The sequence below is a fragment of the Lactuca sativa genome, chromosome 9, assembly GCF_002870075.4.
Source record: "Lactuca sativa cultivar Salinas chromosome 9, Lsat_Salinas_v11, whole genome shotgun sequence".
In the NCBI taxonomy this organism is placed as follows: domain Eukaryota; kingdom Viridiplantae; phylum Streptophyta; class Magnoliopsida; order Asterales; family Asteraceae; genus Lactuca; species Lactuca sativa.
Window position 1 is genome coordinate 12,797,063 of NC_056631.2, and position 17,653 is coordinate 12,814,715.

General features: G+C 36.0%; 2 protein-coding genes across 2 annotated transcripts; one reads left to right on the forward strand and one right to left on the reverse strand.

Annotated features, from left to right (window-relative positions):
• The first annotated feature begins 706 nt into the window (after positions 1–706).
• LOC111881221 (uncharacterized) lies at positions 707–2,833 on the forward strand. The gene is made up of 4 exons (XM_023877636.3): positions 707–952; positions 1,445–1,533; positions 1,634–2,498; positions 2,583–2,833. The coding sequence occupies exons 1-4, from the start codon at positions 869–871 to the stop codon at positions 2,661–2,663; spliced, it is 1,119 nt and encodes a 372-aa protein (XP_023733404.1). The 5' UTR covers positions 707–868; the 3' UTR covers positions 2,664–2,833.
• Positions 2,834–3,010: 177 nt separating this feature from the next.
• LOC111881220 (receptor-like protein 36) lies at positions 3,011–5,560 on the reverse strand. Its single transcript, XM_023877635.2, has one exon. The coding sequence runs from the start codon at positions 5,558–5,560 to the stop codon at positions 3,011–3,013; it is 2,550 nt and encodes an 849-aa protein (XP_023733403.1).
• Positions 5,561–17,653: the final 12,093 nt, after the last annotated feature.

Sequence of the window (17,653 nt, forward strand, 5' to 3'; positions counted from 1 at the left end):
TTGCTTCATTCCCACATCTGCAAGGCACCATCTTTGAATCAGAAGCGATTGGGTGTCGTAAAGGGTGCAACGGTCGAGCAACAGTGGAAGGGAAAAGAGAGATGACGATCGTAGGTAAAGGCAAATGGTTTGCCCAAAAATCATACATGAAATTTCTTTTAAAGAGAAAAGGTTACAACTGAAATGACAAAATTACTCCTACAATATAATATTGAAAAATGAGTTAAAGGTGAAATGCTAACGGAGTAAGCCGGAAGGACCAAATATTAAAAGTTTTGAAACCACAGGGACGATCCGTGAGGTTTTTATAAATTAGGGACCAAACTTTAGATTTTCGAAAACCACAAGATCATTTTTGAAGTTTTGTCTTACTATAATAAACCAAAACTTAAAATAAGCTAAACTCAATGACTAAAATATAAAAAATTATCAAAGTAAAAAAAAATTTTGGAGAAGAAAAATGTTAACAGCAAAATTATACGTTTTTTTTTTAAGTTAACCCACTGTATTATTAATTTATTATATTTATGGGGATAAGATTCTCACATACATACATAAAATAATAAAATAAGTTCTATATTTCAAATAATCATAGAATTCTAGAAAAAGCGGGGTTAATGTTACAGGCTGGTGACGATAGACCCCACACTACCACCACCATCATCAGTCGCTCCTAACCAACGGTCATTTCCTCTTTTGAATAACATAAACCCTAGTCTAACCCACCGCTCTTACAAACACTAACAAAACTCGACCGTTTGTTTCTCTCTCTCTCCCCCTTTGTAATAATGGAGATTGTCTAGCAATTTCAAAGCCCAGAAGAAAATCTCTGTATATCAAGAGCAGGGAGACACATAAGTGATTTTCAATGGGTTGTTTTCTTGGTTGTTTCGGTTCTTCAAAGGATCGAAAACGAAGAAAGCAGAGGTACAAGGTTATCCCCCGAGATCAAGTAAGAGCAAATCACTTCCACTTTTTCGTTAAAAACAGAATTTTTTTAACTTCGAGTTGATTTGATTTTTTGTGGCGTGTTCTTGTTTTCTAGTGTTTGAATTTGATTTTGAGTTTTATGATATCTGATTCGTTAATTTCATAGCTACTCATGACAGCTTCAATTGTTTGATTTCTTCGATTTTCATTTGATTTTCTGGTTTTATTTTATGATGCACAAAATTGAATGGAAACCATAAAATATAGATGAGAAATGAATGTGAGTTTATTTAGTTCATTAATCGAAATTAGATGATCATTTTGTCAAACTTACTGATAGTTAAAGTAATTTTTAAATTACATTCTCCAAAAAAGCATATTATAACCTTTGAAAATTGGTTAGAATCAGAATTAGGGATGCCTGTTTTAAATTGATTATCACAATTTCAAGTGGTATAAGCAACATCCAAACACAATATATCTGATTCTAATTTTTGATTGATTTGTGTTTCAGTACCCTAGAATTCAGAACCTTGTGCAACCTGACGTGTCTTTGGTACAAAGCATCAAAGACAAACCCTCTAATTCACTTTCAGAAGCAAGGTAACTAGTTTCTCTTGTTGATGTTATTTCCATTTGTTAGTTAAATATTCGGGGGTTTCTGCTCTAAACCTTGATAAATTCTTTAAAATTTTCACTGTAGTGGAAAGAATGAGGAGTCATTGAGTATAAGCACAAGGAAAAAGGTGACATTTGATACAAATGTCACCACCTATGAACATGTTCAAGTCTATGATAGTACAGAATCTTTACTTGAAAGGAACGAAAAGGGCGAAACGTTTCCCAAGTCAGCTGAAACCCATTCCGATTCCGGTTCTCAAGACGGTTCTGACATTGTCAATGCTGTATCCTACCCACCAAATTACAGGTATGGAAACTGCCTTGAAAGTGATGATGAAGTTGAAGATTCAGATGAAGACGATGAAGACGATGAAGAAGAAGACGAAATTATTTGTCAAGAAGTGTGGTGCGAGTCGATTCCGGTTCCATCAGCAGAATCAAGAGCGGAATCATCTTCATTGGACAAAGTCGGATCCAACAGTAACGCACGTGACAGAAGTGCTTACGTGATTCCGGTGTTGAACCCCGTAGAGAATCTTTCCCAATGGAAAGCATTGAAAATGAAAGAAACTCCTCCACCAACAAAGGCATTAAACTTCCACCGACAAAAGGAGAATTCTTCTTTGAATTCCGCCCCACCTGCAGTCGATTCCAGCCTTTCGAATTGGTTGGTTAACACGCCAAATAACAAGGGAATCGGAAGCTATAACTCCGGAATTGAAGCGATTTCCTCTGGAAAAAATTCGAGCATTGAAGATAGACCGATTTTGGGTGCTTTGACAGTAGAGGAGCTCAAACAGTTTTCAGCATCATCTTGTACACCAACACCAAAGAAATCACCAAGTAGAAGCCCTGATGATATGCCTATAATTGGTAGTGTTGGAAGCTATTGGAGCTCAACTCCATCATATAAAGGCATACCAAATAGCAACAGCAAGTATAGAGAGGTATATATCTATAATAATGTCTGTGATTTGCTTGTGTTTGGGTTAGCACTCAGCACTTACTGATGTTGGTAATTTGGTATGCAGGATAAGAAAGTGAATTGGCACAATACCCCATTTGAAACAAGATTGGAGAGAGCTTTAAATGGAGGTGTTGCAGAAGCTTAGAAGAAGTCTGTTTTGTTTGGTCTACTGCAAATCTGAATCTGCACTTCCATTTGTGTGTGTGAGAGTCAGAGATTTGGTTTGGATTGTTGTGATTTTTGCACAGTTGGTTTGTTGTAATTCTTTTATTGGTTTTTGGTGGTTATAAATACAAAGATTGGGGTTATCTTTTATCTCTAATGAGTAAAATAAAAGGCAATGTACTTACTTTTCTTATCAATATATTGTATTTATTAGTAATTATTATTGATTCATGTAAAGGACTTATGTATGGTATTACTTTTCATTATTCAAATATAAACGGCATAAATAGAACATGTTTTGGACTCAAGATTTGGAAAAAGAAAGTTTCAAAAAGACATTGTAAAATTTACATCAGAAACTTGAGAAAGTTTTTTCCGTCTGAAAGCTCTACTGGTTGCCGATACTTCAACCTGAGGAGTCTTTATTGCTTTTCTTTCTTGTCTAAATCGTTCTCTTTCCACAATCATAATAACCCATCTAGGCCTTCCATAGTGAAACATAAGCCATCCAATACCCAATCCAATTACACTCCCAAATCCATATCCCAAAGCCACAGCTTCCCAAGTAAATCCATTAAAGAAACCGGAGTCGTCGTCGTCATCATCATCTTCAATCGGTATCGGAGATGATGACACCTCATCATCTCCACAGCTCTTTGTCAAAGGGAATCCACATAACCCCATGTTCCCTTCATATGAATTGTTCCCAAACGTATTAAACTGTCCACCTTCAGGTATGCTTCCTTGAAACTGATTTTGGGAAAAGTTTACGACCGAAAGGAATGTCAAAGTCCTTAGTTCTAAAGGAATTTTACCTACCATCTTGTTCGATGAGAGATCTAAAGACTCCAGCATTCTAAGATCTCTCAGGTGTATCGGAATTCCTCCCGTGAGACTGTTATGGGATAGATTCAGGAACCGGAGTGAACTTAATCTTCCGATGGTATCCGGAATTTTTCCTTGGAATTTATTAACCGAAAGATCCATTGTGGTGTAGACGACAAGGATTCTCTCCAGTTCGCGTCTCGATCCCTTCACCACTAGCACCAATTTGTCTTGATACATGGACATCGACGAATTTCGTCCCATGTACAGTGGTCCAGATGAGTCTCCATTTACGCCCATCATTGCTTTAAAGTTCTTGAAGTAATTTTTCGGCAAATTCCCACTGAATTCATTGCTGGACAGGTCAAGAATTCGCATCTTTGGAAACGGCGTTTTGTTGTTGGAATTGTCTAAAGTTCCCTTGAGTTTATTACCTCGCAAGACCAGAACTTGAAGCTCTGGAAGCGTATCAACCCAGTGAGGGAATGTTCCCGTTAGCATATTGTTTCCCAAATCTAAAACTTCCAGTTTCCTACATTTGATCAAATCCCAGGGAACTGAGCCTTGCAGTCGATTGCTGTTCAAGTTCAGACTCCTTAAGTCGTTATTTTGATCGAATGTTGCAGGAATGTTTCCACGGAAGCCATTCAACCGGAGATCCAACACCTGGAGGTTGCTGCTGAAATTACCCAAACATTGAGGAAGCACACCGCTAAACCGGTTATTCCCCAGGTCAAGAATCTGAAGGGATTTCAAGTTGCAAACCGATTGAGGGACTGGACCCATGACCGAGTTATTACTTAAAGTCAAATATCTCAGTTTTTCACAATGGCTTATCGTTTCTGGGAAAAAACCCGAAAATTGGTTGTCATGAAGCACAAATATCTCCAAATTTGTGAGGTTACCGATTGAATATGGAATTTGACCTTGGAGCCGATTCTCGACCACGTAAATCTCAACAAGAGAGTTCATGTTCCCCAACTCTTCAGGAATGAAGCCAGTTAGCAGGTTGTCATTAAGGTACAACTGTTCCAACTTGCTAAGGTTTCCAAGTGAAGCCGGGATTTGACCGCTAAACTCGTTGTGGCTGAACGAAAGTTCAATCAGTGAATCCAGTTTTTCGAGTTGTGGTGGGATGAAACCCGAAAGCAAGTTTTCATGAACATCAAGGATCTCTAACTTGGCCAGGTTGCTAAGTGAAGCAGGAATGGAACCAGTGAACTTATTATGGCCTATCATTAACACAATTAGAGACTTCATTTTTCCCAAGTCATCTGGAATTCGACCCGAAAGTTCGTTCATATATACAGACAGGATCGTTAAGGAGGTCAGATTTCCTAACGAAGGTGGGATTGGACCCGAAAGATTGTTTTGGTAAAGGTACAAAGTAGACAAGTTGGTTAGGGTTCCTAGGGTAGCTGGAATGGGTCCTTTTTGGAAGTTGAAGGAAATATTGACGTTCACGAGATTGACTAGTTTTCCCATCTCTTGAGGGATATAACCAGATAACTTATTGTCATCCGCACGAAGATAAACCAATTTGGTCAAATTCCCTAAAGATGCAGGGATTGAACCGCTAAACTGGTTCTGGTTCAATCGAAGGGTCTCGAGACTCGTTAACAATCCTATTTCGGGGGGGATTGTACCAGAAAAATGATTACCGGAAAGATCGAGAAAGAGGAGTTTAGAAAGATAGGTGATCTCAGGTGGGATGCCACCGGAAATGTCATTTGTTTTGAGGTCTAGATGTGTAAGACTAGTGAAGGATGAAAACATGAAATAATTAAGTGTACCATTTAACCTTGAAGACGAAAGGTTGAGTTGTTTTACATTCAAACCATCATCACAACGAACACCATACCAGGTGCATGGTGCAGTGGTTGTGTTTTGGTGAATGAGTGACGACCATGAAGATATTAGAGGATTGTTTTGGTTGATGAAGCTGGTTTTCCATTTAAGCAGGGCTTCTGCTTCTGGTTTTGAGGAAGAAGAAGTAGTAACGGATGGAGATGAAAAGATGGATATAGTTAGGAGTACGAAGAGCAATCCCATTGATATTTGATTAATTTCAAATAGAAGATCTTTAAATAAAAAATTGTATTTATGGGTAGTAGATTATTTATTGTTGACTTTGGTAAAGTCTGCTTCTTGACCTCATGGAATGAAAAGAGTGTTGCTTACTTGCAACCCAAAAAAAAAAAAAAAATTGGGATCTCAATTCTCAAGACCGGGGAAATTTCCAACACTTCGATAATCATATAGTATAATCAAATAATGATTATTAAAGTCAGGGGTAGTTTAGTAAATTAAGATCTATTCTTAACAAATGGGTAGAAACGCGTATTGGAATTGGATTAATAGGACAACATGTTTGTAGGTTGCAGCATAAGGGAAATGGTGATGTGAGACTGACGGATTTGATGAGCATGGTTTTGGTTTTGGTTTTGGTTTTGACGTCTTTTCTATTTATTTGTTTTATTGTGTGATTTTTGTGGCTTCCACGCAAATATGCGGCCTTCAGCCACCTGCCTCTCATTTATGTCCATATTTACAAAAATGGTATCACATGTTGACTAGTCGTTGCTAAAAAGGTTCAAGAACTTTGAATGAGTTTCTGTGAGGGTATTCTAAATACGCAAAGTCTCTATGTCACTATCATGTGTGATAATGACATTTGGTTCTTTTCCATACATATTTGTCATTATTTATAATGTAATATGCTAAAAATATGTCTCAAATGTCTTAACTATTATTAATCAGTTGTGGCTAAAATGTTTCACAAATTTTAAACGAGTTTTTTGTTTTGATATTTCAAATTTCCAAAGTCTATAAGTGATCTTCATGTGTTCACAAAGTAGGACTCTTTCCACACGTATCGATCTTAGAACAAATTTCAATCATTTAGTGAGGCATAATGGTTATCAACTCAATGTGATCTGGAAGGTGAATCAATCATGATAACTTTGAACGAGTTTTTGACTAAAGGATTAGAAATTTACGAAGTCTTTAAGTCGATTGTTAATACAAGCCCAACAAATGAATTCTCTATGGAGAAAGGAGCGAGACAAGGCGAACCGTTCTCCCCTTCCTATTCATCATTGCGATGGAAGGGTTGAATATGACGATGAAGACATCGGTTGAAAAATGAGTTTTTGACGGAATAAAACTCCCAAATTCTAACATTTGTTTGTCTCCTCTATTTTATGCAGATGATGCTTTATTCATTGGAGAATGGTCGAGACGTAACATCGCTAACTTAGCGGGGATTTTGAGATGCTTTTATGCCGCGTCAGGGTTGAAAGTTAACTTTAGTAAATCTAAAGTATTTGGTATTGGAGCATCTTCTAGTGAAGTATCTAACTGGACTACTCCTCTGGGTTGTGAACCATCATCCCTCCCATTCACTTACCTGGCCATTCCTGTTGGTGAAAACATGAACTTGAAGAACACATGGCGACCGATTATTGAAAAGTTTAACGCCAAACTCTAATTGTGGAAAGCGAAAACACTTAGCTTCGGAGGTAGATTAACCCTAGCAAAGGCGGTACTTGGTAATCTTCCTACCTTCTTTATGTCCATCTTTGCCGTCCTAAGCGGTGTCATCGAGACCTTAGAGAAAATAAGAAAAAGATTTATATGGTGTAATAAATTGGAGAAGAAAAGTATCAATTGGGTTGCTTGGGAAACACTAATTGCCCCAAAAAAGGTGGGTGGCACAGAGCTTGGATCTATCAAGAGTCTGAAGATTTCCCTATTAACTAAGTGGATGTGGTGATTGAAAAATTAAAACTCCGCACTTTGGGCGAAAGTTATATGATATATTCATGGATTGGATGAAAGAGAGCTGTCTACTTTTGCCAACAGATCTAGAACGGGTGTTTGGAAGAATATAACCAAAATCAGACATTGGTTAAAGAATCTTAACATCGATCCTAATGAAATTGTGCATTGGAAATCAACAGAAAGTTGTTGGGTCTCCGACTTTATGATTGACAATCAGTTCTCCGTGAGATTGTTACAAGAACGGATTGAAAGGGCAAGTCATGTGGTCTGTGATGAACCGTTCGATTGGTGTAAAGTGATACCAACTAAGATCCTATGTTTTATCTGGAGAGCGAAGTTCAGAAGAATCCCATCATCAGTTTCGTTAAAATCAAGGGGTGTCCCAGTTTTATCGACGTTGTATGTTTCATGCAACTCAGACGAGGAGACATGCAATCACATTCTTCTATTATTCCCAGTGGCAAAAGCCGTCATGAATTCGATTTTATCTTGGTGTGAAATCTCATACAATGGATTCAAATCGGTGAAGGATATGTTACTTTTTCATATCTCGGTGGTCTAAGTGCAAAAAGGAAAAAAGTATGTTATATGCGATCTTATGTGGAGGATTTTGGTGTATATGGAAGGACATAAATCAAAGAGTTTTCAAAAACATTCCATTTATGCCGGCGAATACAGTGGAGAAGATAAAATCAACAACTTTCATTTGGTGCAAGCATAGAGGTTCCTTTGGAAACATTGATCGGAGAGTTTGGAATCTTGGTCCTTTTCTTTGTTTGTAATTTCTTGTTTGTTTTTATTTTTCTTTTTCTTTATGTTTTGTACTTTTTTCCTTGCATTGTCTTGATGTGAGGTGTTTTTAATATATCTGCGGTTTCCAAAAAAAAAAAAAATTGTTGTATTCACAAAGTTGGGTTCTTTTCCACATATATATTACTCAACTAGTTTATAACCCATGGAAACTACGGTTATAAAATTAATTAAACTTTTATAATAAAAATTTAAAATTATTAATCAATTATTTTAATAAATTATTAATTAGGAAATTTTTTAGTTATATAAAATTATAATCATTGATTTAAATAAATATGTGAAATTATATCATTTTATAATTTGTATTAATTTTATATTAATGTTATTAATTTAATTTACTTAGAGAGAGAAACTTGAAATTTAAAATGAAAAATCCATAGGTTGATAAGTGGTATGTATTAATTAGGAGACATAATAGGGTGCCACATGACAAAAGAAAAATATAATATACATTAATTAAGATGTCTAATAGGGTGGCACATGTCACAAGGAAAATAAAACTATTCTTTTATTAGAATAGGATATCATCACTAACAAATGAATTTTTTTTTGCCACTTGTCACAATCTCATTAATTTTGTCAAATGTTATTTGTGATTATTTTGAATTAATTCTTTTTCCACATGTCATTTTATGAGTTTTTTCTATTTTATTAAATTCCACATGTAATAATTGCAATAAATGTAGTAATAAATAAATATCAATTTCATTAATAAACTTATCTTTTAATTTCAAAATTCCTAAAATTAAAGCTTATTAATTTCTTTTATTTATTTAAATTGTTTGTTTAAATTTAAAAGATAAAAAAACATTTCTATTATAATAATTCATTATTTTTCTTAATTTCTTATAAATTCAAAGTTCTCAAATATTTTGGTCTTTATATTTAACTTTTTTTTTTTTTTTTTTTTAAATTAACTCATGTAATACATTGGTTCACAACTAGTTTATTATAATAATTCATTATTTTTCTTAATTTCTTATAAATTCAAAGTTCTCAAATATTTTGACCTTTATATTTAATTTTTTTAAATTAACTCATATAATACATTGGTTCACAACTAGTTTATTATATAATACACCACAAATGAGTCTCAATCGTTAACTAGTCATGGCTAAAATGATTCACGGACCTTGAACGGGCTTCTCACATATGATTCGATATTTGCAAAGTCTTTTAAGGAACCTTGTGTATTCACAACACCGAAAGCTTTTCCACACTCATTTCTTATAATTTATTATGTTACTTGAACAAATCCTCCTTAATAAATGAAGGTTTTTTTTGCCACATGTCAATCTTTCATGAGTTTTGATACTTGTAATTTTGTGATATTTTTGAAATAAATATTATCCATTTGTCAATTTTTGATCTGTTTCAATTTTTAAATTAAAGTTATATACTTATATATGTAAATTATTAAATATCATATATATGATATTAAATTGCAATAAATACATTTTTTCTTTCTTAATTTAAAGTTGTATATTAAAAAATATTTTTTGTTTACATTTTAATTTAATATATTTTTTTAAATCAACCCGTATAATACACGGGTCTCACACCTAGTCTAACCTAATAAATGAAAATCAATTTTGCCAAATGTCATGTTCTCATTAAATTTGACACATGTCATTTTCTAAGAGCTTTTGAATTATTTCTTTTTCAATTGTCATTTTCTTAAATTTTTTATTTTTCTTACATTAAAAATCCACATTTTAATGAGATTTATATATGTGAAATAGATTATTCTATTAAATTTTATAATAAATGCTCTACAACCTTTATTGCTTGTTTTATTTATTATATTCTTTGTATTTATGTAAAATTATTATTTTAAAAAAATATGTAATGCTTATAATTTTATATTAATTTTTTTTATAAACCCGTGTAATACATGAGTCTCACACCTAGTTACAAATAATTTAACAAGGCCTATCAATTTAATGGTTAACATTGTACTCAAAGGTGAATTGAACACGCTGGATAAATAATTTTTCGCTTGGTACATGTGGAATTATAAAGCCTTGTGTTGATACGAACTAAAAGTAATTAACAAAAGCCAATTGCACTTGATGTCGTCGATAACGACAAATTAATAATTTACTTATGCAATTATATTAAAAATGGTTAATGAGTTTGTTATTTTCTGCTTAAAGTTGTTTGATCCTGTAATTTAGTTAGCAAGATGAAAATGAAATAGAAAGTTATCTCTCAAATTTTCTCCTCCTTCAATCTTCGATTGTAACATGGTGTCTGTTGATTTAATATTTACATGTCGAATATCAATTTTATGTTATTAGATAAAACCTTTTGAAAAATCGGTTGGCGAACAAGTTTTAACCGTTTTAAATCATTCTGGCGAATACATAATCACATAATGATTGTTGTATGATTTTTTTCTTATCCCGTTTGTGTAATTTGCAATCACATGTTATAGAGTTCATGTAAACATTTTTTGCCTATGTTTTTAGCTATTGAATCAATCACTCACAAACTTGGTGCCTCAGACTCAAACGTATATGAGAATGTATTTTTTTAGTTTTAGGCACCTAAGTGTTGGTGCAATATTGGTGGTTCATTTGTTTGATGACTAAGAACGATACTTAAATCAAAACTTGGATGTTATTTAAGAAATTGTCAAGTACTTGTGTGAAAGGCATATTGGAATGATAGACCCTTTCTATACAAGTCTTAACAATACTCAAAATCTATATATAAGACTTGACTTGTTTGGTCATATCTTGCTTTTGGATATTTTGGGGCTAGTTTTGACATAGGACAAATTCTATACTAAGACTTGATTTGTTTGGTGTTATCCTATTTTTGTATATTTTGGGGCTACTTTTGACATATCCTATGTATTTATTGTGGCTTCCCCAATTATATGTTTGCTCGTTCACATTTCTATTGCCGCTTCTCCAAATATTTGTTAAGTTTTTATAGAGATATTGATTTTTAAACCAAAGTTACGCGATAGTATATTAGAAGTTGGGTTTGTTTGGTATACATAATATATTATTTGGAAATACCACTTTAAACACCTCGCTAAATCCAACTTAGACATCACTCTCGTAAGTAGATCAGTCAGTATAATGACTTGGAATCACTGATAAATCTTATTCATAGGTTCATACTAATGACTATGACTATAAATATAAGTTACACTTAAATTAAAATAAACGTAGCCTAACTTACAGAGTTTTCTAGTGAGAACCGATAACTGCGCGGATATAACTCTGACCCGGGAACTTCTTTTTCTCCGGCTATCTGATGTCGCAGGGCCTTGCTAAAGTGATCGGGAATTTAGGGAGTAAATGGAACGAGAGGTACAAAGAATTCTAGAGGATTCTGATGGAAATTGGTGTGAAAAAATGAATGAAGAACGCAATCTATACATAGGGCTGGAAATGGCGCGCACGCCACACTTCTGGTCGGGGATTTACTGGACCTAAAACACGCCCAAGGATAAAACGTTATTTTTTTCGAAAACTTAAGGGTTTTTATGTCATTTATCCTATTTTTTAATATTAAATTATTTTATATGTCTTTCTATGTCATTTTACATTTTCAATCAGTTTATCATATAGTTCTTATCAAAAACCGTTTTTTTTTATCTTCTAATAACTAATTTTTCATCTCTCAACTAACTTTTCAGTTATCAACCAAACATTGCCTTAATACTATTTGGGTCAAATACAAATAATAACAACCTTAATTATCATTTTAGTCACAATAATTATGTATTTTTTTTTGTTTATTATGAGGTAATATATTTTTTGTATGTTACATAAAAATAACATCATATTTAATTTTTTCAAAAAATAAATGGTAAACCATACCATCTATCTAAGCATTAATAATATTTTAGAAATCATAGTTTGAAGTTTAAATATACACCTTAATCGTTAGACTTTCATTCTAAGGATAAAAAATAAATAAATAATTGAAAATAACAAATTATGAATGAAAACTATAAAAGGATATATCATAAAGTGTCCTACTGATAATCACTTGAAAATTAAAAGCACTTAAAAAAAAGCCGTCCTAAATTTCAAATATCACAGACTTCAATATAAGATATTTAGATGGCTTGCCTTTAAAAATCTTCATATATATGTTTAAGCGAATTAGGCATGAATTTCTATCTATGTTTAGATCTAAAGTTCTTAATTATTAAATTATCGACATAAGTGAACTTATAATTTTAGTGAAGCAATACCTGAGCCAAGTCTAATTCTTAACCTCGAATTTCTTTTTCTCAAATCCCCTAATTGGTAAACTAATATAAATTCAGTAATCTAGTAATGTGGTTGTTTGTTCCTGATTTTGATTTCTCTAGTGAATTATAATTCGCTTAATTTCGATTTTTTTTTTTTTGATAATTTTTAGATTATATTGCAATTCATAAGGCGTAATTGTATATACATTGCAGACAAGACGATGAACTCCAATTTAATTGCCACATAGATTTTTTTTAGTTTTTTTGAATGTCTAGCACAAAAAAAGTGGGGAGCGGTAGTGTGCCAAATTAATAAGTTTGATTTTGGAGGAAAAAAGTTAAGTAAAAATAAATAAATACAAATACCCAATCCCAACACTCATTCCTACGTTCTCTATCCCCTTTCCTCTAGCTACCTGATTGTCGACTCTTTCTTGGCAAGTTCTTTTGCAAAAGGTAGGGGTTGTGTGTACTGTGTAGCACCTTTAGCATCTCTTACTTCCCATAGCCTTAGTTAAATATATGATGTAATGCAAATAATTTCATTAGATCCCCTTTTTGTCCCAAATTAGTGGCTTTCAAGCCCTAAATCCTCAAACTTCATGTGTTTATGCTCTATGTTCTGAAAGGACTTCAGATTTGGACCTTATGGACATCTTAGAAGTGTAAAGTCTCTGTGGTTGGAGTTATTGAGGTCCCTATTGAGTGTATGACCTCTTAAAGAGCTTGGGTTTGCCTTCTTGAGCTTATAGGGCCATGCATGCACGTAAAGTTTGCAACTTTACGTGATAAGCATGCCCTAGGAACATAGATCTATGGTTTGGAAGCGTTGCATGTCTCAGATTTGGTCTGTATGGGAAATGGGTCGAAAGGACTCGACGAGTCCCAAAGTGGAACTCGGTGAGTTCCATGAATATGGCCTTAGACTCGACGAGTTTGATGAACAACTCGGCGAGTCCTATGAAGATTGCCTGGAACTCGACGAGTTGTTCTTCAAACTCGGCGAGTCATATGAACTTTCACTGAGTAAGAGGGGTTTAAGTGTTGAAGGTCCAACCCTTCGTATCTGCATGCAGAATTAGCAATTTAACGTGTAGCAATAGTCCCAGAACCCCAAATCCTCTTAAGGGATGCTCTGGTGAGGATTTGGAAGCGAGTAGGAGATCTGCTCGTGGGACTCGGCGAGTCAGATCACGAGTCGGTTCTATAATCCCGATTAGTGAGTTAAAGGTGACTCAGTGAGTGGGAAGAGGGACTTGGCGAGTAGGACCGGGTTAGTAGGAGAAGGACTCAGAGAGTCTGTGCCACGACTCGGCGAGTCCAGTCAACTGGAAGTTGACTTTGACCAAGGAGTTGACCTTGGACCAGGGATGGGTCAGTCAATTGACCTAAGGGTATTTATGAGTGGCTAATCTATGTCTATGGATTTGTAGCCGGAGGATTACCGGTGCAGCAGCCAGACGTCTAGCAGTCAAAATTTCGGTAGCTACTTTTCGAGGTGAGTTTCCTTCCAGTAGTAACGGGTCTAAGGCACCAAGGTCGGCCCGTATAGACGATATGTTAGTGTCGGAGTGTGGGCATAGCCCGTATCTCATGGTTGAGTTTGATTATGATATATGCCAGTATGATAGAAATGTTTATACTCGTTGTCTGCGTGATACTTGTATGTTATGGTTTAGCAGCTGAGTGTGGGCGAGACCCGTATCTCTATGATAGTGGAGTGTGGGCGAGGCCCGTATCTCTCAGATAGCAGAGTGTGGGAGAGGCCCGTATCTCTCAGATAAGGGAGTGTGGGCGAGGCCCGTATCTCTCAGATAAGGGAGTGTGGGCGAGGCCCGTATCTCCCAGATAGCGGAGTGTGGGCGAGGCCCGTATCTCCCAGCTAGCGGAGTGTGGGCGAGGCCCATATCTCCCAGCTAGCGGAGTGTGGGCGAGGCCCGTATCTTCATGAGTGTGGGCGAGGCCCGTATCTCCTAGTTGTTCATTGTATGTTTGTATGGTATGAGGTATTATGGGGGAACTCACTAAGCTTCGTGCTTACGGTTTGCAGTTTTGTTTTTCAGGTACCTCTTCTTCAAGGGGGAAGGAGCTGGCGCGGTAGCGGCACATCATGCACGCATCTCGTTTTCCGCACGATGAGTCATTCTGGGATTTTGTACTCTGATAGTTGATTGTTTTCATGTTTCGGTTTTCAGACACGATGTATGTTATGAAATGATTAGATCAGACAGTGGTTTAATTAAAATCGTTTTCTAAGTATTGATTTAAAAAGACAAATTTTTGGACGTAAAATTTGGGTCGTTACTAGTTGGTATGATGGTATCAGAGCCCTGGTTTGAGGGATTCGGACACACCCTCGGGGGTGTCTGAACTCAAATCGAGGGATTATAAGATTTTGAAAAATGAAATGTTTTCTAAAAGTTAAGAAAGAGTTTTTTTTTGAAAGAACAAAGTGTGTGATGTGCGCGACCGGCCGAGCTCAAGTAAGTATTCCCCAAAGTACCCATACAAGTTTATGTTTCGTTTATCAGTTTCAGTAGAACAACATGCTAGAATAGGACTAAGGATCTAGGAGTGATGCCTTAAGTGCCTACTTTATGTGCTTTAGCTTATGAGAGTTGCATGCTAGTATTGAGTAGACAGTAGTAGGATAGCCTGTTTAGGTTATGCCTGGTAGTATGAGCTTAGCATTGTATGCTAGTTCAACTTCTCATTATGAGGACAAACTTGCTTGAGTAGTTCTCCTGCGTACGAATGCTGCTTGCTATGTGCTCTGTGGGACTCTGAGTGAGGAGAGTTAGTCATTAGGTGAGTACGTCACATTACACGTGATCAAGGTTGGATAAACTTAGAGTGCTGGAATTGGCCCTATTGCGCAACTCCCGTTTGAGTCTAACCGTTGTAGGGACGAGTCTATTACTCGAAGGATTATCTGAGTCTCACCGCACGTGATGGTATTCAGGTAATGGCTAATTGACATTACAAGGAGGCCTTCAACAGCTGAGGACCGGGCAGGGTGGAGTCAGAGATTCCCTAGGGCAAACCTAGGACGAGTATAACAGTGATTAGCAGTAGAGAAAGAGGTCTGGTGGAGTCGAGGCAGTCCTAGAAGAAGGTTCGGATAGATGTGGAAGGTAGTATGGGCATGTACTACTGAAAGCAGAGGATCCGTACTCGAACTAAGGAAGGCTGAGACAAGACCAGGGAACTTGAAATAGATGTGATCCCTTTAGAGGTATCAGTATCACTAATGGTTGTCTGTGTGTATTGCAGAATGGTGGTACTACGCCAGAGGCCGGTTGGTGGCAGTTCTGGAGAGGGATCGGGTTCGGGATCAGGTTTCGAGCCAGTAGATGATAGGCTACGCGAGTTCATCGCGTCAGAGATCACCAGAGGCATCCTTGATTCGACCCCCATCATTTTAGAGTCGATCAAGGAAGGGATAGTTGAGCTGATGGAGGACCGCCTCAGGGCGTTCAGGAGTGACATGACATCTGGCCAGTCAGGATCTTGCACACTGTCCTTTAAGGACTTCAGGGGCAGTGGTGCGCCGGATTCCCATGTGTGACAACCCGAAATTTCAATTCTGTACAAACTATATCACTTCAATAGAAGTTATAGCAGTCACAGTTAACTTTCAGACTTTTTGCGTACGTTTGAGTAATTCAGGGTTTACACTTCAGGAAATATCAGGAGAGTGGGTGCGCTAGGGTTTTGTGCAACACTGTTATTCCAACACTCTATTATATTAGAGATCATTTCAGGAATAAAAATATTTTCTACCAAAAATATTTCAGGACTATAAATAGATTTCTGAACCAAATTCATTCATTATTCACATTTCCAACTAGAGAAAAGCCATTTTCTCTCTCACGGATCTTCGGGTTTTTATACCAAAACGTGAGTAACTCTTTCTAGTAGTGTTAGAATGCTTATTATGTGCTTATAACATGATTTAGATGGCTAAATCATTAGATCTAGGAGTTTACTCCCCAAGGTGTTCTTGGGCGGTAAACTCCCGAAACAAAGCCAAAACCGACCTTTGTGTTATACAACTGCTTTAGACTATTATGTATGTGTGTTAAGGACAAGAAAACATCCATAAATCACCCAAGTTTGGGAGTTCACGGCCCAAGAGTTGCATAGGCCGTAAACTCCCTTTTCAATCTCAACATGGTGTTTTAAGGCCACTAAAGCTTTAAGGCTTTTATCAAGACTAGTACCCATTAAATCTAAGGCCTTAAGCACATCAAAGAACACAAACAAATGAGAGTTTACGGCCCAAGTGTATCTTAGGCCATAAACTCCATAGAAATGGACCAAAGGGCACTTTTAAGGCTCCTAAAGCCTTAGACAATTACCTACACTTGTTCCCATTTAATCAAGGGCTTGAATCACATCAAAATCACTTAACAAAGTGAGTTTACAGCCAAGACATGGTTCTTGGGCCGTAAACTCCTAAAAAGGGCACCAAAGTGTGCCTAATGCCTTCATATGCTTGGAATAAAAGTCTAGAACCTATACCACAAATGCAAAGGACTTGAAAGCATCAAAAACACACCATACTTAGAGTTTACGGCCGTAAACTCTAAGGGGAATGGCCTCAGGGCCGTAAACTCCTAATCGGAGTATTTCTAGACCTTAAACTCTTCCAAGGATTTAACCACCAAGTTAGAATAATTCTAGGAATCATTTGGGACTTCAAAACACACCAAACCCCCAAGGTTGGGAGTTTACGGCCATAAACTCAAGAGTTTACAACCGTAAACTCCATGTGTGATGGTTTATGGGGAGTAAACTCACATGTAGGGTCCTTTGGAACCCTAAACACAAATACGTTGTCCCACAATAGCTTAGATGCAATCCTTAAGGCTTAAAACACTTATGTAAAGTGTTTATTATGTCTAGGATGTCTTAACATTATCAATTAGTGATTTGAGTCTAATTGAGTGCATATATGTGTGATTATATGTTCATTAGGATCGTAGTGCGTGAACAAGTCCTCGCTTGACACCTAGCCATCCTATACCGTTCAGTTCACCCCAATCACCAACTATAGGTGAGTTCATACCCCTAATCAATGTTTTAAATGATTTTAAATGCTTTAATGGGGGGGGGGGGGGGGAATACAAGTAGAAAGAAACATGTTATTTAATCATTGATATGTATTTTATAACTGTGTTTGTCATTTAACAGATTTCACATGCTACAAAATGTGATGCATGAAATGGTTTTACATCTTAAAAACACATTGTTACCAAATGTTTTACCTTTGAAATGTTTATTAAAATGACATCAAATCATTGTTAATTATTGTTCAAAACCCATAT